Source organism: Eschrichtius robustus, chromosome 3 (assembly GCF_028021215.1).
Source record: "Eschrichtius robustus isolate mEscRob2 chromosome 3, mEscRob2.pri, whole genome shotgun sequence".
NCBI classification, from domain to species: domain Eukaryota; kingdom Metazoa; phylum Chordata; class Mammalia; order Artiodactyla; family Eschrichtiidae; genus Eschrichtius; species Eschrichtius robustus.
In genome coordinates this window covers 35,956,753-35,978,185 of record NC_090826.1, presented here as the reverse complement: position 1 = coordinate 35,978,185, position 21,433 = coordinate 35,956,753, and the positions used below count along the sequence as shown (strand labels likewise).

General features: G+C 57.5%; 1 protein-coding gene across 1 annotated transcript in view; it reads right to left on the bottom strand.

The window, feature by feature from the left end:
• The window catches only part of PTPRF (protein tyrosine phosphatase receptor type F), an 86,020-nt gene that overhangs the window by 45,494 nt on the left and 19,093 nt on the right, over positions 1-21,433 (bottom strand). Inside the window, exons 4-6 of the mRNA XM_068539705.1 lie at positions 17,361-17,506; positions 17,038-17,179; positions 4,660-4,848 (exon numbers count right to left, since the gene is read on the bottom strand). Of these exons, the coding sequence (XP_068395806.1) occupies positions 4,660-4,848; positions 17,038-17,179; positions 17,361-17,506 (477 nt within the window). The remainder of the gene's footprint in view (positions 1-4,659; positions 4,849-17,037; positions 17,180-17,360; positions 17,507-21,433) is intronic.

Here is a 21,433-nt window from a genome sequence, read left to right as displayed (position 1 = left end):
AGTCCGCAAGGTCAAAGCCATTTTCATAATACTGAGAAGCTTTTTGCCTTTTTCACTCTTGTTCTCTCATGAACATACAGCGGAGTTTCCCAGAGGCTTCAGGACATGTGACAGTGCAATAGACCAAACGCAGAAGCAGGTATGAGAATCCAGCTGTCTTCTATTAAACCCCAAATTAAAGAGATTTGTAAAAGTGTAAAACAGGGCCACTCTTCTCACTAAGTGCTTTTGTTTCACGAAATATAATTATTTTCCATTAAAAAATATTGTTTACGTTAACATGTAATGGGTTTTTTAATTATTTTAAAGTGGATTAATAAATATTTAAAATCTTCTCAGTCTTAACATCTAATATGGCAAATACTGATAAATAAAACCCACACAAACAAAAGCTCTTGGAGGTCCTCTGATATTTACAATCAGGGGTCCCGAGACCAAAAAGTCCACACGGCTGATCGACTCCTACAGTCCAGGCCTGACCTGGGATGGGGAGGGGAACAGGGAGAGGGAGGGGTGGCAGCATAGATGCTCCAGGACTGGGACACCCCAGCTTCCGGCCTCAGCTCTTCCGAAACCTAGCCTGCTGTGTGACAAGTCTCTGGGCCTCTCTGAAAAGTCGTTTCCCCACCAAACTGAAAGAATCTGCCTTTTCCATTTCCCGAGATGGGTGTGGGAGACTGGAGGGTCCCCCGGATTTCACATTGCCCCTGAGGGGTGCCAGTGTGTTCAGACAAAAGCGACCATCACTGAGAGCGGCCCTCCTGGCAGACTGGCTGATGGTGGGACAGAGCAGGGGCTGCAGCCCTCAGGCCCACCGCAGCGTCCCATCCGCTGGGACAGCGGGTCTCTTCCTGCAGCCGATGCCGGCACCCCGGCTCAGGCGTCAGGGTGAGCAGTGGACAGGGTGGGCAAGTGGTCCTCCAGGGTAACGGGGATGGCGGCGTGCACACGCAGGCGCCGGGAGGAGCGGAGCACAGGCGGTGTCCCGCAGGGGCCCGTCCAGGCTCGGCAGAGTGCAGGGCCAACAGCAGTGGCTCGGAGCCCCGCTTGGAGGTCAGCCCCCTCGCTGCTCCAGTGATGCTGCCCGCTCCTGACTTCCACTCTCCCTGAGCTTGTGCCCATTCCCCCAGGGCCCACACCGGGCCTCAAGTTCAAATCCTCCAAGAGGCTCAGGTTGTGGCGGCAGGTGACATCGCTTCGGAGAAGAAGGCGCCTGTCGAGCAGAAGTCGTGCCTGGGCCGCGCACGCTGCCAACTGCCCTCCTCTCCAGCTCTTCACGCCCTGGTGACACGTGCTGGGGCTCGGCCCGCAGATGCCTGAGGAGTTCTGGGTACCGGTCAGCGCGGGCCTGAGGTCCGGAGAGGATGAGACTATGGCGCTCTGGGGCCCTAGCAGGGTCCAGCTGCTCCCCAGGCTCCAGGTTAGTCAGATGTGACAGAAGCCCCCTGGATGCCGTCCCAGGGGAGCTCTCCGGCCTCAGATCTCCACGTGACCCGGGGTGGGTGACTCCCTAACTCAGCTGTAAAGTAGGCATGATAATCACAAACTGTCCTACTTCTCAGGGCTGCAGGAAAATCAAGTGCAACCAAAGGCAGGAAAGCACTTTGTAAACTGTTGGTGACACGTAAACTGTGAGGCCCCTGTAAAAGCCGAGCGCACAGGGGCCCGATTCCACTCCAACAGGGATGTCAAATGTGCATGGCACAGCTCCAGCACACTTCTCAATGGTACAGGACAGGGGCAGCAGCTATTGGGTCAAGGGTCAGGGCCCAGGGTCAGGCAGTGATCGAGAGAGTCCTGTCAGTTATTGTGGAGGTGGGATGACTGAGGCCCCTCAGGTACCATCCCAGGAGTTGGGCCCTGGGCCCACTACCCTTAGGTCACAGCTTCCAGGAGGCAGGAAAGGCCAAACAAGAAAGTCTTCCCCGGACCTGGGAAGCAGGGGGAATGAACGTTAGTCTGAAAGGACAGGGCCCAAAGGTCACGTTCAGGAAATCATTCATCCTAAGGGCTCAGAGATACCTGTCCTATAGCGGGGCTTGTGCTGGCCACTTGCGGGGCCCTCACAGACGGGAGCCAATCCCAGGCCCTCCCTGCAGAGTGCCCAGCCTAAGTGAGCAGAGCTGGAGCCAGACGGTGACAACACAAAGCAGGGTGAGTCCTGAAGGAGCAGGTCTCAGGCAGAGAAGGGGAGCTTCACATTCTAGTGAATGTGAGCAGAGGGCGAGGATGTGGTCGGGGGCTCAGTGCAAGTCGGGGAGTGGCCGGAGCTACAAAGAGCCCCATTCATGGAACCCTCATCACACGCCAGTCGACTACAGCTCTCCCTGCCTTTGTCTCACTTAATCCTCACCGTAACTCCTTTTTAAAGAGGGGAAAACTGAAGCTCAAAGTTAAATAACTTAAGCGAGGCCAAAGAGCTAGCGAGTGCAGCCGGGACCTGATGAGATGAGCTGGGGAAGGTGAGAGCTGGGGATGAGATGACCCGGAGATGCGAGCTGGGGAAGAGCGAGAAAGGCTCTGTGTGCCTTGTTCAGGAGTGTGCACCTGACCATGGAGGCAACAAGACGCCACTGGGCTTGTCAGAGCACAGAGGGTGCAGGCAGAAAACTCCGCCAGTGCTGCAGGATGGATTCAAGGGGAGAGCCTGGAGGCAGGGAGAGCAGTGTTTGGTGACCTGGGATACGGCCAAGGCAGCGGAAGGAGAAAAGGGGACCAACTGAGAATCATGTGGGTGGCAAATCAAGAGGGTTTGGCGGTTCCTTACATGGAGTAGGAGTTGCAGTGTGTCCTAGATTTCAGGTTAGAGGGGCTGCCACTCGACAGAGAGAGGGTCAGTGGGAGAAGGGCACCGCTGTTTGGGAAGGAAGTTACCACCCTTCACAGTCAGGGTGACACCCAGAAGGCAGATGGGTGTTTTAGTCTAGAACTCCAGCAAGATGTCTGGGTTAGACGGAACTGGGAATCTCAGGAGTGGAGGTAAATGGTACCTGAAGCTATAAGAGTGGGCGAGCTGGTGGGGGAACGGCTCTGTCTATGGGACAAGAGCAGGGTTCACAGGCTGCCCGGCTGGAGAAACGAGCAGGAGGGGCTGCAGGGCAGACAGAGAAGGGGCACTCGGAGAAGTAAGAGGGAGGCCAGGGAGACAGAGGAGAGAGTGGCTAAGAGGGAGGGAGGGTGCTGGCGGCTGCTGAGAGGCTGAGGAGGCGCCGAGCAGCATCCAGCGGAGTCCTGGGCGGGAGCTGACTCACGGGGTCGTGAATGGGTGCCACCGGGCCCGGCACACAGCAAGCACTACACAAATACTTCACGAACGAACACGCGAGACAGCGTGCCTTCCCAGAACTGCTGCCACGGTCAGCGCCGTTCCGGGCAGAGGCCAGGCCTGCGGGGAGGACCATCTGGCTGCTTGGGGAGCCTGCCTGGGGGCTGCGGGGAAACGCAGAGGAGCTGAACCATGGCAGTCACTGTGCCGCGCTGGGCAGTGGCCGCAAACGCTGGTGGACCGTTTCCTGCCTTGATTATAGCTGTTTTAATTAACTGCGCTACAGCTGCCTCCATCTTGTTGAGTTTTAAATTAAATTAAATGAGCTAACACTTCACAGGCTGTCTCAGGTGGCCGTGGCTGGGGCCAGAATCCTGCCCCTGCTGGGTGGCTTATCCCTCACTCCTCCCCTGGGCACCGCAGGGGTGCCCACCTGGCAGAAGTTGGTGAGGAGGGGTTGGCAGCCCAGGGAGTGGCGGGGCACCTCTGCAGCCTGCAGAGCCCTGAAAGGGGCACAGTCATGTCCTCCTTTGTGGTGTCGACACCATAGGTGATGGGCAGCGGGGGCTCTGGCTGGTGCTGCCCAAGCCATCCTGCCTGAGCCAGCCATCCCACAGCTAGCAGGAGGGCTCCTGGACCAAGGTCTATCAGTGCAGCCCATGCTGGCAGCAGACGCAGAATTGCAGCTAAGCGGATTCCAAGGCTCCTTTCCCGCCTGCTCTGTTCCCACAAAAACTGAATCAATTATCCTGGCGGGAGCCTCGCAGGCAGATCGATCGACGGGGCGACACCTCCTGCCCGGTCAAGGCGGCATCCTTGCTCGCGGGGCTCCAAGCTGGCTCAACTGAGACATCCAGAGGAGACAGGTGGCCCTGGTGGCCGAGGGGTGGCAGCACATCCCCCTGGCTCCAAGCCTCTGAGGTCCAGCCTTTTGAAGCCTGATGAATCAAGCATCTTTGGCCTCTTTCCCTGCCGTCTGAAGAAGCAAAGAGAAGCATCACCCAGGCCCCCCTCAGGCCAGGCTCCAGGGAAGGTGGAGGATGAGTGCCCACAGAGCACCTTCGCAGAGCCCAACACCAGGCTGGGAACAACACTCGTGCCTCAAGGAGCAGAGCTGGACTGAAGTCTGGAGTCTGACAATCCCGGGAAGGTGCAAGAATCAGAGTTGACCAGCCCTCGCTGCCAAGCTTTCTTCCTGGGCGGGCCAGGTGGGCCTATAGCAGGATCTGGCCCACCCACTGGGCGCCCTCTGCTCAGCCCTGGAGGGTCAGCCCCAGGCTGAGGCCTCCCGTGGCTCCCAGGCACCCAGGCCCAAGAGGGAAGGCTGTGCTGGGTTCCGGCCTGATGTCTTTCCTGAAGTCTGCACGGCCCCTTGACCCTCGCCCTCTGCTCACCTGAACGCAGCTGCTTGATGCGGCCGTTGCTCGTGGCGGGGTCCACAGGGAGGAAGTCCTTGAACCAAGAGATCTCAGGGTCTGGATTCCCGCCTGCTGCGCACAGCATGGTGGCCGTGCGGGCCTTCTCCACCACCTTCAGCTGAGGCCCCATGTCAATGGAGGGGAAGCCGGGGGGCAGCTGTTCCTCTGCAGATAAAGAGCAGATGTGCACGTTAGGGCTGGCACTGCCTGCCCACGAGGACCGCCCTAAGACTCCCAGGGTGGCTGGGATCGACTTATCTCTGCCCTGACTTCTAAGCATGAAGCCTGCCCTGACATAAGGAACCAGAGTCCCGAGCCCCACTGCCCAGCCCTGCCCTTCACAGGGCCAGGGAGCTGCCGTGGGGCCCACCCTGCCCTGTCAGGAAGTCTCCGGGTCTGAGAAGCAATGCCTCGGACTGCAGACATGAGCACTTATCTCTCCGGGGCCTGGGAAAATGAGGATTGAGGCTCTCCTGGCCACAGCAGAAAGTGCTCCACGGACGCTGGGCTGCAGGGGGTCCAGGGCTCACACAGTGACATCAACAGCCACAACTCAACCCAAAGGCTCCCCGTGCCGTTCAGACCCCACTCCCTCTCCTGCACGTGCAGTGTCCCCTCCACTGCCTGTATCCAGCCTTCAGCTCCACTACGGGGCAGAGCCCCACGTCACAGCCTGAGTTCTGGCCCCGATTCTGGGCGCCCTCTGCCCTACCAATGACCCACCTTCGACCCCCGGTCCTGACCCTGACCCTCCTCCCTCACTCAGTCCTGACCCTGGAAGCCATGGTCAGGCCTGGGGACCATGTCTGAGCATGTGGAGGCTAAGGAGATAAAAAAGCCCTGTGAGGACACCAAAAGTTGATGAGGGGGGCAAAACTCCACGGCTGCCTTCTCCTGGCTTGCCAGGGGTTGAGGGCTCACTTTCATGAGAGCAACAGGCATGGACCACAGCAGCACACCCCTACTCTCCCTACACGTGGACTCGTGCATCAGCCCTCAGGGGCCGGGGATGGGGCAAGGCTGCCCACTCTGCACCCTTGGGAGCACACACTGGGCTGGTAGCACAGGCTCTGGATGAGTACAGACCAAGTGGAGCGCCCACCTCCATCACTCACTAGCTCTGTGACCTGGGAGTGTTACTAATCCTCTCCCTTTATCCATTTTTATCTATAAACAGGGTTCAAGTGCCCTCCTTGTAAAGCCGTTGTGAAGACTACATGCAATGATACACATAAGCTGCTGGAGAGTGCCTGACAAAGAATCCGAACCCAATGGCTATTGGTTGACGTTATTATTATTATAACTAGCAGGGACTGGGCCACTGGGGGCAGACAGGTACCAAGACTTGGGCCTGGGGCCCCCTCTCTCGTCCTGGGCTGGCGAGAGGCGCTCCCTTCCAGGAGCAAACCACAGACTGAGTGTGAGAAGTCGGCAAAGCCTCTCTGCCAGTGTGGATGCCAGGCACACCCAATGCGGGAAGGGGAACCCTGTCCTTTGTCAGTCTCCTGGCAGGGGAGCGGGGCTAAATGGTGGGGGGGACCAGGAGACCAGCACCGCTCCCGTCTCCCTCCTGCAGGCCCAGCACAAGATGAGCATGTGGGGATGTTTGCTGAGGTCAGGTTCCTGTGCCAGGGAAAAGACAAGAGGGATCCTCAGAAGGAAGGAAAGTAGAGGCTGGCAGGGCTGGTCCCCCCAGAGACCCAGGGGGACTGGCTGGTGGGCAGGCAGGAGAGGAAACTGGAGGAGCCTCAGCAGGCAGGGGCAAGACAGCCCTCTATTTGTTGCCACATCCCAGGGGGCGCTCTGCCGAGGCTCCAGCTGCCTGGGGCATCCCTAAGGGACTGTGGCCCTGTCAGGAGAAGGGGGGCGTCTCGGGCTGGGGAGCAATAGGACTCCCAGCACGGTCTCGCCTCCCAGCTTCTCCCGGTAACTGGCAGAACACTTCCCCACCTACAGCTCTATAAGTTCCAGACGTGAACCCAGCGTGTCCTTGGCTGTAAATATGATCCCACAGCGTCCTGACTTTCAGCTGATTTTTAAAAGGAAAACGTTAACAGTGGCAAGGAAAGGGAGGATGGAAATGAAGCAGGACTTGGGATGCGCCAAGCAGGGGAACAGCTTCCTTTGGTCCTGCCGTCACTTGCTTTTCCAGGAAGGCCCAGGCAGGGCTGCGTCCACGTCCCCCCTCCCTGCCCTCCCCAACAGCCAGGGGACACTCAGGGCTGCTGGAGCCATCCTAGCCCACTGGGGCACCAGTCTAGTTCTTCCCAGACCTCAATCCTACCTGCTCAGCCCTCCAGAGCAGTGGAGGAGGGAGGGGGGCTGGGCCTGCCGGGGCACGGCCTGCCAGAGTCAGCGCCCAGGAGTCAGCTCGCCCTCATCTCTACCCACAAGGTGCTGCTCAAGGAGAAGGGAAGAAGTACAAACATCTGCAGCCCTGTGTCCTGGGAATATACTCTGAATTCCTAACACGGGGAAAGTCTTTGGGATTTGTGCCAAATTAAGGACAATTAATTTTCCTCCCTCAATTATCGTGCCCTCAGTGGTTCTGTCCTTGGCTCAGATCATCCCTCAGGCACAACCGCCAGAGCCTAAAACCGGCGTGTGTGAAGAGCTGTCCATAAAACAGCGGGACCCAAAAGCCAGTCCCTTGTGCCAACTAGGCTTCCAGGCACAAGTCAGAAGGCTGCAGTTCTGCACCTTGGGGAAGGGAAGCGTGTCTCACAGGAGGACTCCAGCCCCTCGGGAATGACCTGCTGTTGGCTCTTCCTTCTACGCTCACCCGCGGGGGCCGCTGGCACATTCAAATATAGCCAAGGACAGCAGCCATTACCGACGCCCGCGCGTTTCTGGACAAGCTGAGCACTGGGCAGGTTGGTGTAAACTGACCCACCATCAGACTGTGACATTTATCCTCTTCACCCCCGCCTCCTCCACCCCGCCCAGGAACCACAGGACCTTGGGGCCACTGTAGCCTGAACCACTCAGGCTAAGGACCAGGGCAAATTCCTCAGGCTGACGTTGCATGATCACTCCAAACCCATCAACAACCGGGAAAACAGAGGTCCAGATATGAGGGATAAAGGTTAGGTTTATGGAGCATTTACTAGTTCCAGGTACCGCGTTAAAATGCTTTACAAAATGATTTTACCGAAACTATGTAAGGTACGTGAGCAAACGGGGGTGTAGAGATATCTAGGAACCTGCCCAAGGTCACAGAGTTAAGTCGAGGTGGGGCTGGCATGAGACAAGGTGGTGGGACTCCACGCCTGTCAGGGTAGGGGCGCCGGCCCCCCCGGAAGGGCTCAGGGTAGCCCTGGGGGAGCCAGCCACCATCCTGCCCCCGTAACACGCCCTCTGCCGGCTGGGCTTCAGGCCGGCAGCTCCGCTGCAGACCCCTGCACACATGCCGCAGCGTTTTTATTTACTGCAAAACGAACACGACTGTCCCTCACACATGGCCACCCTCGGGAATGCACCCACGTTCCAACACACGCATATACGGGTCACGCCGAATCCCCTCAAAACCCGTCCTGAGGGCGGAGGGGCTGCGGAGCGCCAGGAGAAGAAGGGTCCCTCCCCCTTCCAGGCCGCCGGTAACTATGGCAACGGCGGAGACTCTGCGCCGCGGCGGAAAGGCGGCACATGCCGTGTCCACGCGGGGCGCGCATCTGCGGTCCGAGCCGCTGCCCCCCCTCCCGCCCCTGCCTGGGTGGAGTCACGGCGCCCCTTCTCAGGACCCCACTCCCCAACCCCAGGAAGCCCAGCTTCTTTCACGCTCAACCGACGCGTAGCTGGGGGCTGCCCCCTTAGTGTGCACAGCGCCGGGAGGTCCCTACACCTGCCTCGCAGTCTCAGTGCCAGACTTCCGCAGTGTCTGTGCCTCTGGGGCAGAGGTCTATCCATCCTCTGATAAAAGGGTCCCCGCGAAGGAAAGAGAAACCCATGGGGACTTTAGGGGACCTCAGAGGTACTGGGGAACCTCTACAGCCGTTTGTGGATTCTGCCTGCATGCATATGTAGGGCGCACACATTCCTAGCGTCTGCCCGCACATATCTGTGTACCTGTGGTGGGTACACACGTGTGCATGAATTGCGATGGTCTTTAGGTACTGCAGTGGGAACCCTGACCCCTTCTTCCCTGCTATCCCCACTGGGCAGAGGAAGGTGAAAGGGTGTGGGGGGCTGGGAGATGGGTGTTGGGAGCCTAAGGCTCAGAGAGGGGCAAGAGCTTGGCTGAGGTCCCCACAGCAGCAGTGGAGCTGGATCAGTTCAACTCCACAGCTCACCTGCTATCTTGGTGGCTTCCTGAAGGAGGAGGGAGATGCAAGAGTAGGAAACACTTGAACAGGAGAGGCAGGGAGAGCTTTCTGGTGGAAGGGAGGGAGGGGCTGCCTGAGTAAGGGCTGTGGTCCGGGGAGACGGTGGGAAGGTGAGGATGCTTGGAGCTAAGACCTGATGAATGCAGCTGGGGTGGAGGTGGACAGGGGCTCAGCCTAGGCTGGCTGCAATGACTGGGGGAGGGGGCTGCTGAGGCCCCCTACAAAGCACACACAGGTCTCTTTGTCCAGCTCAGCCTGGGATGCCTGAGGCGGAGTCTGGGCCAGAGGGAGGGGGCTGCACCAGGGAAGCGGACAGATGGGGACGCCTTGCGGGGTCCTGGAGCGGGCGGCACCGTCTGTCAGCACGAACTTCTCACCCGTGTTTACCCAGCTTCCTGGCGTCTCTGTGCGCACGCAGGCACACACAGGCACACACATACACAGGCTCCCTGGGGTGGCACCGTCTGTAGGCCTGACCCCCTCTCCTGTGCCTGAGTGTTGGGCCTGGCCTCACCCCTTCTCTTAACGTAGACACCTAGATACATGCACAACCAGGGACCCACAGAGATATACGTGGAGAAAGAGACAGGTGCAAAAATAGAAACCTACATGTGCGTGCGGAGGGGCACCTGCAGTGACAAGCACCTGTGGAAACAGACTCATGCAAGCAGATCCAGAGGGAGAGCACGCAGAGACGCAGAAACACACATGTGCAGACATGCAGAGATAACACGTATGCTGACACACGTGTCCCTGGAGACGCATGCAGGGACAGAGCCGGGAAACGCAGACAGAGACGCATGAGGGGACCTCGTGGGTGGCAGGGCTGCTGGTTCCCCCAGCCCTCCTGGCACTCTAAGGAAACCAAAGCTGCCTCAGGCCCTGTCCCTGAGGCAGCTCCATCCTTAGTAAGGTCAGGGCCAAGACACCCCCTAGCAGGTGGGAAGGGCTCCTCAGACCCGCAGGCTCCCACACTCTCCCAGAGAGCCCCACCCCACCCCCAGACTTCCAGGCAGTAAGGGGGGCCTGGGGAGCCTTGGGCTCCCTTCGCAGCTTTCAGTCTTGATTTTCAGCTTTTTCTAAGAGAAAACTCCCACCTCTTTTAGCACTCAGATTTCATCAAACTTGGCATCTTAAAAGCCTGTTTTGTTTTTGAGTCTGAGCTGTTTGGGGCCTGTCGGCAGCACAAGCTAGCTGAGAACAGCCAAGCAGCCGAGGCCTCCCCCTTGCAGTCCCCCACCTCCAGGGCTTCCCTGGCACCTCACAGGGCTCTACACAACCTGGCTGGTGAGGCCTCCCAGCCACACACAGCCAGGTGAACCTGGGGACCGTCCCCAGGCCTGTACCCTTTCCACATTCCAGCTTCTGGGCCCTGACCCACAGTGAACTCTTCGTGGGGTCCCCACCTCAGTCCTACTCGAGGACGATTCTTTTGATCCCTTTACTCCCCTAGGTTCAGGCCCAGTCCCTCCAGACCACTGAGAGCCTCCCACTCACTCCTCAGGTCCCTGCAGCCCAGCTGCCACTGCCATGGCTTCCTGCCAGCGTGCTCACCAAGGTCAACCATGACTCCACGGAGCTAAGTCCAAAAGACACGTCTCATTGTTCATCCTGCCTGACCTCTCGACAGCACCCCTCCCTGCTCCTTCCAGACTCTTTTCTCTTGACTTCCACGGACTCACCCCTACCTCTCAGACACCTCCTCACCAGATTCCTATGCAAACTCCCCTCCCAACATGGAGAGCTAGCGTCTGGGGCTCCATCCGGGCCCTCTTCCTCCCCCTTGGCTCTGGCTCCGTAAGTTTTGCCATTTCTCCACCCTCAAAACTGCATCTCCAGATGTCCCTCGGAGTGCCAGTCCTCCTTGACACCCCTACCTCCAATGCCTGCGCACACCCGATACAACAGGTTTCTAAGTGGCCTCATCAACTTGCCCCTCAAACCAGGTCCTCCTCCCACACCTGAACCTTAGAAAACAGCACTGCCATCTACCTGGCCCAGAGCCAGCAACCCCGAGTCTCCCGCCTCCCCAGTCCCACAGGTGGCCAGGCAGGCCACCACTCTCTCTAAACTGCATGAAACCCAGTCTCCCTTCCTTCCCTACCCACTGCCTGGGTTTGGGCCACTACCACCTCTTGCCTGGGCTGCAGTGCTGCCCCGGCCTCTCACTGGTGTCCCTGTACCCTACTCTGTATCCCCAGGGACCTTTCTGAAACATAAATTTTATCAAGTCATTCCCCTGATTAAAATACTCTTTCCCCTGGCAACCAGAGAGAGGTGGCAGTTCACCAGGGATGGAGAAGGTACACACACAGGGGCATTTGAAACCTCCGACTTGGCTAGCTGTTCCCGGAGGTGCTGGCTCCGCTGTGGTCCTGAGGCTGGGGGAGATGGCAGTGGGCGAGGGAGCCACGGGCACAGCAGGGCCATGTAAGCACCCGTGACCACAGGGGTGGGAGGGGCAGGCTAGGCACAGGGAAGGTGTCCAGTGTCCGTGGCTAACAGAAGAGGCAGGCGTACTGCCCACCCCACAAGAGGACCCATTCAGAAGGAAGTCCGCTTGGACCTTGAACGCAAATCAGAACTAGAAAAAAATGGGGGATCCCAGGTGCCAAGAAACCCAGAGTCTGATCTTCTAGACCCTCCTGGCAGTGCCCACATACTGACACCTCTCCCACCCCCATGCCTGGGGCCCAGATCTCTCCAGGAAATGGTTGCAGAGCCTCGTATCTGCACGGTTCTGAATGTGACTACAGTCACAATGGGGCGGGGAAGGACAGGTCACAGATCCCACAGTCACTGGGCCAGAAGCACTTAGGTCATGCCTCAGCTGCGAGGGGAGGAGCAGAAGCTGGCCCAGGTTCTAGGTGCTGGGGCTCCTTCTTCATCTTCCATGGATGCAAATCAGGGAGGTGACAGGCCCAGCTTCCTCAAAACAAGCCCATGACCTAGACACGTATGCAGGCAACAGGAAGGGGGCACATCCTGCTACCTAAGGAGTCATCCTCTGCCTGGCAGCCCTTTACCCAGACTCCCCACCCTCCTAAGTCAGGCCTGGGCCAGGGGCAGGGAGGAGGGTGGGGCAGGGAGAGATGACTCCCTGGGAAAACGCCCACCCACCCTGAAAACACAAGCTTCTGTACTGGCCCCGCTCCAGGTTCAGCCAGCCCAGGGCCGCAGGACTGGGTCATATGTTGCTCATCAGCCCTCATGTCCCTGGGGCTGTTTCCAAAGGGGCTGTGGTGGGGGGGGGGGGGTTGGGTGGGGGGGTTCAAGAGGGCCTCCATCATCCCACAGTCCCAAAACCAGGGTGAGAACCACTGCGGAGCCTGGGGGTCCAGGCCCAGCACGGACTGCCCCCCTCCCCCGGTCACTACCCCACATGCCTGACAGCTGGCCTCCCGCAGGGCCTATCTGGAACGAAGGGGGCAAGGCCAGGCACTCCACGTGGGCACCTGGATTCCTGTGTGGCCTGAGCGGTGCGGTCCTGGCCAGTCAGCAGACACCAAGGCCAGGTGGGAACAGGTGAAAGGGAGCCTGGGCTCGATGAGGGGAGGGGAGGAAGAGGAGAGAGTCCCAAGGCCTGGGCAGGATCCCTATCTGGGGCCCCCTCCCTTCTGGCCTGGCTGCAGAGGAACTGCTGAGGTGCAGTTCTCAGAGGCACTGGGAACAGCTCAGCCTGACCACTCTGCCCGACGTCCGTCTCTGTCCCGCTGTCATGGCTGACCGACAGCTCCGAGCAGGGATCCTGTGGGGTCCAGGAGACAATGAGCCCAGACACAGCATCTCTGGCCTCCCACAGCACCAGACTGACCGCACACACTCAGCCCAGGCTGCTTGCTGCACACCCCTCCCCCCGCCGCAGACACAGGTCATAAGGTGTACACCACCTGCTGTACACACCCCACCCCACGCACACTGCCTGATGTGCGTACGCACAAGCACGTGTGCACGCGCACGCGCACACACACACACGCAGTCGGACGCACGCCCCCTGCTTTATGTACAACCCATAAGGCACACACAGCCCCTAAGACTGTAACACCACAACACACACCTCACACACACTGCCTTACAGACAGCACACAGGGCACTCACCACACGCAGGGTGCACGCTACCTGCTGTAGCCATGACCACGAGGCAAATGCTGCCTCCTGCACTCGGGGGCCCCAGAGCCAGGTGCCCACCACAAAGTCAGAAACGGCTTATCCCTGCTCCTCGGCCTCTCCCCTCCTCCTTGCCCCTCTTTCCCTTCTCCTCCTCCTTCTTGGCCCTTCCAGAACCTGCCCAAGTCACCAGGGCCCTGCCCGCACCTCTGCTGTCTGGCCTCCTCTGGGGCTTTCCTGACCACAGTACCGGTACTGCCCGGCTGGAATCCACTGGCCCACGTGAATCCACAACCTCCAGACTGAGCTCCAGGACCCTCCCGGCTTCCCCACACCCTGGAGGGAAAGGCCAGGAAGCAAGGCCAGTCTCCACTCCCCCTCCACTCCCCCTCCCTCGTGAGGGAAAATGTCAGATTCCCTGTCTCAGTGGCGGCAGCGGGCGGGTTGGAGGGGGAGTGATTCAGCCTCAAGAGTGCGGCGTGAGAAGAGCTTTTCCTGCCATTACCCGGCGAGGGAGAGACTGGTGCGCTAATGGCTTCAATTACCACTCAGACAGGAACACTGGGCGGCTCACCCCCAGCCAGCTTGTGCCAGGTACCCCCACCCGGTACCCAGCGGGGCCTAGGGGGCGGGGAGCAGCCGGCTGGGCATCACAGGGCAGTCGGGACTCACTGGGAGTGGCAGTCCTGCCCAGAGAGCCGGCTGCAAAGGCCATGAAGTGGGAGTGGTGTGGGTGCTCCCAGAGGGTGAGGGGAGCTGGGCATGGCACGGAGCAAGGCAGGGCAGGGAGCTTGGCGTGGACCCGTAGGCCTGGGAAGCAGCAACCCCTCACCTGAGCCAAGTCACCCCAGAGAGCCCTGGGCCACTCCCCTGAAGAGCCCAGTGTGTGGTGAGCTCCATGCAGTTTATGATGCGGGTAAGAGACTCAACCTTTATTCCCAGCCCCCAAACCGGCTTCATCCTCTCCCCATCCCTCCTCCCAGGAGCGACCCTGGCTGTCTTCTGGCCCCAGCCCACAGCTGTAGTCACACCATACTTTCACCCAACTCCCACACACACCCAGCTTCCCTGGCCAGCACAGGAGGCCTGGCGCGGCAGGGCGGGGCTGCTTTCCTCTGGCCCCGCCCCCTGGTACCTTTAAGGCCTCCCACTCCCCTCCTTTCTGCCATGCCCAGAGCCAAAGGGTCAAGGTTATGCAGACCAACATGGTAAGTCAGCATTTCATCTTGCGGGTGCTGTGTTTCAGGAGCAGGAGGGGCTCATTCAGGCCCACAGCTCCATCTCAGCTGGGCCAGGCGCATGGGTAGGGCCCTACACGCTTCACAACCTCATCAGACACCTCCCAAGCCGAGAAGCACAAACAGACCCCAGACCCCTGCTAGAGAAACCCTCCTCCAAGAAGGCCCCTCTAGAAGGACAGACCCCTGCAAGTCTGAACCCCCTCACCTCAGCCCCTGCCAGACCATCCCAATCCTCCTCAACCCTTTAAAAGATAAAGCTGCCCAGGGCAGAGGTGGGGAGAGGAGAGTGCCAACAGAGGACTTGGGGAGAGCAAGGGCCAAAATTGGGGTGTAGGGGCTTTGGGGGGGCTTTTCTTCCAACACTAATAAGGAGGCTCTCTTTCCCTTAATATGAGGGCCTGAGAGATGCCCTCTGGGGTGGGAGCCACAGTCTGGCCCTTCAGCCACCTCCCAAATGCCAGGGCAGGGCAGATGGCTCCTGCTGGGGCAGACACCAACAGGAGGGAGGGTAGTGCTGAAATACCTGTCCTGGGGTCATAAGTGGGGAAACTGAGGTCAGGGGTGGCAGGGAGCATGATGAAAGCACTCAACCATCAGGGATCTTGGCCCAGGGCCTGTCCTCTGGGCTCCCGCCCCCCATAGGAGTGGATGGTGGGGGCTGCATCACCCAGATGATGCCAGGCAGCAGAGATGCCAGGTACAGCCAGCTCACACGTCTGGGCCTTGGGATGTGCTGCTTCCAGCCCAATAGCATGCTGGAATCCGGCAAGGTGCTTAACTCCTATTTAATCCTCCCAACCAGCTTGGGTGGCAAGTACTATGTCCCTATTTACAGAGCGAGCAAATGAGGCTCAGAGGCATGGTTACTTGCCTGAGGTCACAAGGTGAGAGAGTAAGTGGTCGAGAGCCCCTGCTCTTAACCCCTGTCCTCCACTGCCCCTCTAAGCTGGAGGGCCCTGCCCCGCCTCGCAGCAGACACACAGTCACAAAGGAGTTACTGAATGGACGTGCGTGTGAACACATAAAGCCACAATGTAAAAATGGCCAATACGAAAAGACGTTCAACTGCTCTGTAATCAAAGAAATGCAAATTAAATTGAGATGCCATTTTTTGCCTATTAACTTGGCAAAGACTTTTTTAAATGATAATTCCCACTGCTGGTGAGGATGAGCAGAAAAGAGGCCCTCTTATGCCCTGTTTGGTGAGAGTGTAAACCGACACAGTCTTCTGGAAATACTGAAAAGGCTTAAAATCGCATGTGCCCTTTGATCCAGCAATTCCACTTCCATGCATCTAGAATAAGGAAATAATCAGGAAGGTGAACACATCTTATCTGCAAGGAAGCGTATAGCACCTTATTTATAAAAGCAAAAAACTGGAAACAACATATGTGTCCAACAATAAGGGAGTGGCTAAATAAATTAGGGTACTTGCATGTGACACTTACCCACAGCCATTAAAAAATAATGATGCAGAAAAAAATGGCAAGGAAGATGTTCATGATATGTTTTTTTAAAAAGAAGTCCACAAATCATTGAGCAGAATGTAATCCTGTTTTTGTTACATATACCATGCATGCACAGAGAATGGACCATAAGGAGATAACCAAAAGTTAATAGTAGAGGTAAGATAAACAGGTGATTTTTATTTTTTCCTATGTGCTATTTTATACTTACCAAATTTTCAACAGTGAACAGGTATTGTTACTGTAATTTTTTTAAAAAAGCAACAATCAATGCCATATTTTGAAAATATAGGCAGACACATTCAGACTGATGACTCCATCATGGCTGGGGTTGGGGGGGGCGACCATGTCACTCTCTATTTGTGGCTTCCTATGTCCCCAGGAAAGTGTTCATTTCTCAACCTGGTCCTGTGTCATCTGCCCTCCAGTCTCTCCAGGCTCATGTTGAATTACTCTTCCCCGTTTCTCTGTGTCCTCCAGCGACCCCCCCACCCCAAAACCAAACGGAACCACTCAGAGTTCCTTGAAAGCACCATTCTCTCCTGCCTCTGGGCCTTAGCACATGCTGATGCTATTCCCCTGCCGAGGCCCCCAACCCAACTCCCACTTGTCCCCAGGACTCAGACCACAGCTCCCTTCTACGCTGCACCCTGCCCCCCAGTCCCCGGGCCACACCCGCAGGACTTATTGGAGACTGAAGTCTCAAGGGCAGGACCGGGTCAGATAACTCTCAGGACACAAGGCAGCATTAGGGAGTGTTTGTGAATGAATGGAGGAGCCGCGGAGTGAGAGAAGTCATTAAAGTCCACATACAGAGCCCCAGCCTCCAGCCTAGGGCCCTTGCTCATAACGGTGACTGGGAACACACCTCTCTGAAGCCTACTGCCAGGTTCCACATGAAAATCACATCCACTGCCACGAGTCATGTACCCCAAGCGATACGTAGCTGCAGCCCCCCACCTTAAGTCAGTCCCCAGACCCACCAAGCAACATCCCGGCTCTGCAGAACACAAAGACACGAGGCACACAGCGGGCTTTGGCACAAGCCAAAAATCCAGTGACCATGCCTGCCCACCACTGACCTTCGCTGACCCCAGGATGGCCACTTTTCCTTTCCACAAAAACACCCCAGCCCACGGCGGGGACGGGCCTGGCTGGCTGGCTCATCCCTGCATCAGTCTCCGCACCCACCAGGCCCCATCCCTCCCCAGCACGTACCTTCGAGCACTGAGAGCTTGGCACTAGTGTTGATCTCTCCCAGACTGTTGGTGGCCGTGCACTCATAGATGGCTTCATCTCGCTGCACCCGCAACGGCTGGATTCGCAGCACGGACCCCGCCCCGTCGTCAAACTCAATTACCTGCCGCAGGACAGACATGTGGTCACAGCCTGCTCAGGACACAGAGGCCTGCTCAGGGTCAGCCGTCCTCTCACTGCCAAAAGGCCCCCAAGGAGGGAGACCAAGAGCAGGTGAGGTAGGACCAGACCCCAGAATAGGCAGACCTGGAGCCCTGCCTGCCCCTTCCCACCCGAGACTGTACCTCAAAGCGCTGGGAGCTGACTTTCTTCCCCTTCTTCATCCATGTGATGCGTGGCTTGGGTTCCCCTGTGGCTTGGCACACGAAGGAGGCCACCCCTCCTGACAGCCCAGTCTGGTCCTCAGGGACCTTAATGAAGACAGGTTTGCCTGGAGAGATAGAGACACCAGGTCATCATGGCACAGTCACTGCCTACATGGCCTGTACTACAGGGGGCAGGCATGGGGTGGGGGGCAAGAAAGATCTATAGAGGAAATAACAGTAGCGACGCCTAACCCTTATGCAGTGCTTCTTATGTGCCAGGCACTCTTCAAAGAGCTGTGAGCACATGAGCTGGGTGCTACAGTTACCTGTGCTTATACAGAAGGAAGTCAAGACACACAGAGGTTAAGGGATTTGCCTAACATGACAGCTGGTTAGTGGCAGAGCCAAGATTTGAACCCAGGAGACTGAGTCTGGAGTCCATACTTTAACTGCTACACTCTTCTGTCTCCCATCCCCCCATCAATTCCAAGCTCTAGGATAAAGGCATGCTGAGAGCTGCTGGGAACAGCCCTAGCATCTCCCCTGGACGTGTCCCTCCCCCACTGCTCTCCACCAGGGTGATGGTACCTCCATCCACCGCAAGGCTCAAGCCAGAAACCGTGACTCCACCTCTCCCCGGCCCCCACACACCATCAGTCCTGAAGGCCTAGACATTCCACCTCCTAAGTATCTCTGGATGTCTTCCCAGGTGAATGCTGTCCTGTAAATCTGCCCTCCCCACCCGGCTGCCACTGGCTGGGTTATTGCCTTCCGATGGCCTGGACGTCTCCCCAAAGTGTCCACAGAGAGGCGGTGGTGGTGGGGGGGGAAGGGAGGGGGCTTGGACACTGTACTGCCATGCCCACCCACGTCACCTTGATACACACACCAGGGTCAACCTGGAATCCCACCACCCAGGGTCACAAGACCCTGGAAACCCGGCCTTCAGTAAGACGTAGAAATGCCTTGCTAATCCTGATAGCGGATCCATTTCCTATTAATCAGACCAATGAACAGCTCCAGGAAGGCTGATACCATGAGAAATGACATTTCAGACCACCTGCTCAGTGCCGATGAGCCCAGGCCTGGTCTGGTCTCTGGCACAAAAACATGTTTGTTCAATGATGATAATCCCACTCTGCACCAGGTACTTTACCTCATTTAGTCCTTCACTGTTGTTATCCCCAGTTTAGAGGCACAGAGAGGTCAAGTCACTAGCCCAAGGTCACACACCCAATAAGCGGCACAACTGAGATTTGAATTCAAGCCTATTTGACTCCAGGACACCTGCCAGAAACAGTTCACGTTGGTATAGTTGGGGGCCTTGTCAAGAGCAGAGTCAGTGGGGTGGCAGGGACCAAAGCCAGACCAAAGAAGGTCAAGGAGCAAGAGGTGAAGAAGTGGAGAGCAGAGTACAGTGACTATTTAAAGAAGATTGGGGACTTCCTTGGTGGTGCAGTGGTTAAGAACCCACCTGCCAATGCAGGGGGACACGGGTTCGATCCTTGGTCCGGGAAGATCCCCACATGCTGCGGAGCAACTAAGCCCGTGAGCCACAACTACTGAGCCTGTGCTCTAGAGCCCGCAAGCCACAATCACTGAGCCTGTGCACCTAGAGGCCGTGCTCCACAACAAGAGAAGCCACTGCAATGAGAAGCCCATTGTGCACCGCAACGAAGAGTAGCCCCTGCTCGCCCGCAACTAGAGAAAGCCCACACACAGCAACAAAGACCCAATGCAGTCAAAAAAAAAAAAAAGAGAAGATTGGCTGTGATGGGGAAGATAAAGAGAAGATGGCACCTGGAGGACGGGTTGAAGGGAGGTTTTTACATTCTTGTTTCTTTTTTTTTTAAGACTTATTTATTATTTATTTAATTTATTTTTGGCTGTGTTGGGGCTTAGTTGCGGCACACGGGATCTTTGTTGAGGCATGCGGGATCTTTGTTGTGGTGTGTGGGCTTCTGTCTGGTTGTGGCGTGCGGGTTTTCTCTCACTAGTTGTGGCGCACAGGCTCCAGGGCACGCGAGCTCTGTAATTGTGTCACGGGGGTGTAGCTGCCCCGCGGCATGTGGGAATCTTAGTTCCCTGACCAGGGATAGAACCCGCGTCCGCTGCAGTGCAAGGCGGATTCTTTACCACTGGACCACCAAGGAAATTCCCATTCTTGTTTCTCTTTTTCCTAAGATGTGAAAGATAATATTTATTTATTTATTTAATGCTGATGGGAAGGAGCCAGCAGAGGGAGAAGGTGCTGATCCAGTGGAGAGAAGAGGGACAGCAGATGGGGCAGAGTCTCTGAGGAGGGAAGGGTCTGGGGGACCCCCAGGGTCGGGAGTGACAGCTGCAGCTACAGAGAGCTGGGAGGGCTCAGCCTTGCAGGGAGCAGGGAGGGGCCCATCTTACCCAGCACCCCAGGGTCCAGTGGGCTCTGGAGGTTTTATGTAATTATTAAGAAAGTCACTCACCACCTCTGAGCCTCATCTGCAAGATGGTGCTAGTGCTAGGGCTCTGTGCAGATGAAATGTGATGATGTCTGCAGGCTGCTTGCACAGGCTGGACACGTGGTGGACCTTGCCTGTGGGCAGCCATCACCCGCCTTAGCATCAGTAGTATTATCACCCCCGTTTTTGAGATGGGGAAATGGAGGCTCAGAAGGTTAAACAACAGACAAATCAGACTGATCTGGAGTAGAGCTAGGGTTTGATCCAGCATTCCAAATCCTAAGCACATCCTACAGCACCCAGGGCCTCCCTGGAGGAAGGAGACACGGGGACCTACCTGACTGCTCTTGGAATACCCAGAGGGGGCGAGGGCAGCCTTGTTGGGGAAACACACAAACCTGCTGGGGGCCCAAGTGGTATGGGGACATCACAAAGGTTCAGGAAGCCTCAGTTTGCCTCACCCTTGCCCCGACTGCCCTCTGAAGGAGGTTCCGGACTCTCCCAGTCTGCAGTTGTCTGCAGAGCCTGTCCTCTCAGTGAGATCCTCTCAGATAGGACGCCCCTGCCCGACTTGGGGGTGGGGAAGAGTGTCCTGCCCACCCCCCTGCACACTGCATGCCCCTCCCCCACACCTCCAGACAGCAGCTCCCTGCTCTCCTTCTGCACTGCCATCACCCTCTCTCGACTGGACACTCCACCAACCTAACCAGCTGTGTCCCTAGTCTCTATTCAGCAGCCAGAGTGAAGCGGCAGCCTCTTCCCTGATCAAAACCCTCCAAAGGCCTCCCAAGATTTAAACTCCCGTCATGATGCAGTTCAGACCTGGAGCCCTGCCAGGTCTCACCCCAGCCCTTCACACCCCCCAGAGCCCTGGCTTCCCGTCCACTGGATAAGCAATACCCCCTGCGCCTCAGGGCCTTTGCATAAGCCGTTCCTTCTGCCACAAACCTCTTAGACTACCTCTTTACCCACTACCTCCTATTCACCTTTCTGATCTCAATTTAAACATCATTTCCTCAGAAAACCTTCCTTGGTCCCCCTGCTGTGGCCCCCACCTCCACTAGCTCAGTTCTGGGTTTTAGGCTCTCTGGAGACTCCTGCCGCCTCTCTCACAGCACTGCTCACGGTTTGTTATGTACACGTGTGAGGTTATTACTTTCTCCACACTTTGGAGGAGTATTTAATTCATGGCTGCTTCCCGACAAGAGAACAATAACCCTGAGTAGTGCAGATACCACGCCTGCCTTGCTTCTCCCCCGTCCCAGCGCCCGAACCCATTCCTGGTCCAGGGGGGCGGGGCGGGCAAGTGAAGGTGACCCGACCACAAGGGAAGGCCTGCAGAGGATGGAGACCTCGGCGCCTCACACACCACACTGGGGAGCCCCTGCTGCCCGCTGGGGAGAGAAGCCCTGGGTGAAACTCCTGCCTCAACGTGTCGGCTGCAGAAACCAGAGGCTGGAACCTGCTGAACCAGAATGGCCGGGTGAGTGTGCCTGGGGGCGGGGCCTCCATGCCAAACAAAGAACCAGAAGCTGGGGAGGCAGCCAGGTTGGGGGGGGTGGGGAGAGAGAGAGAGGAAGGGGAAGGCCTGAGTACAGGAGAGGCTGGATG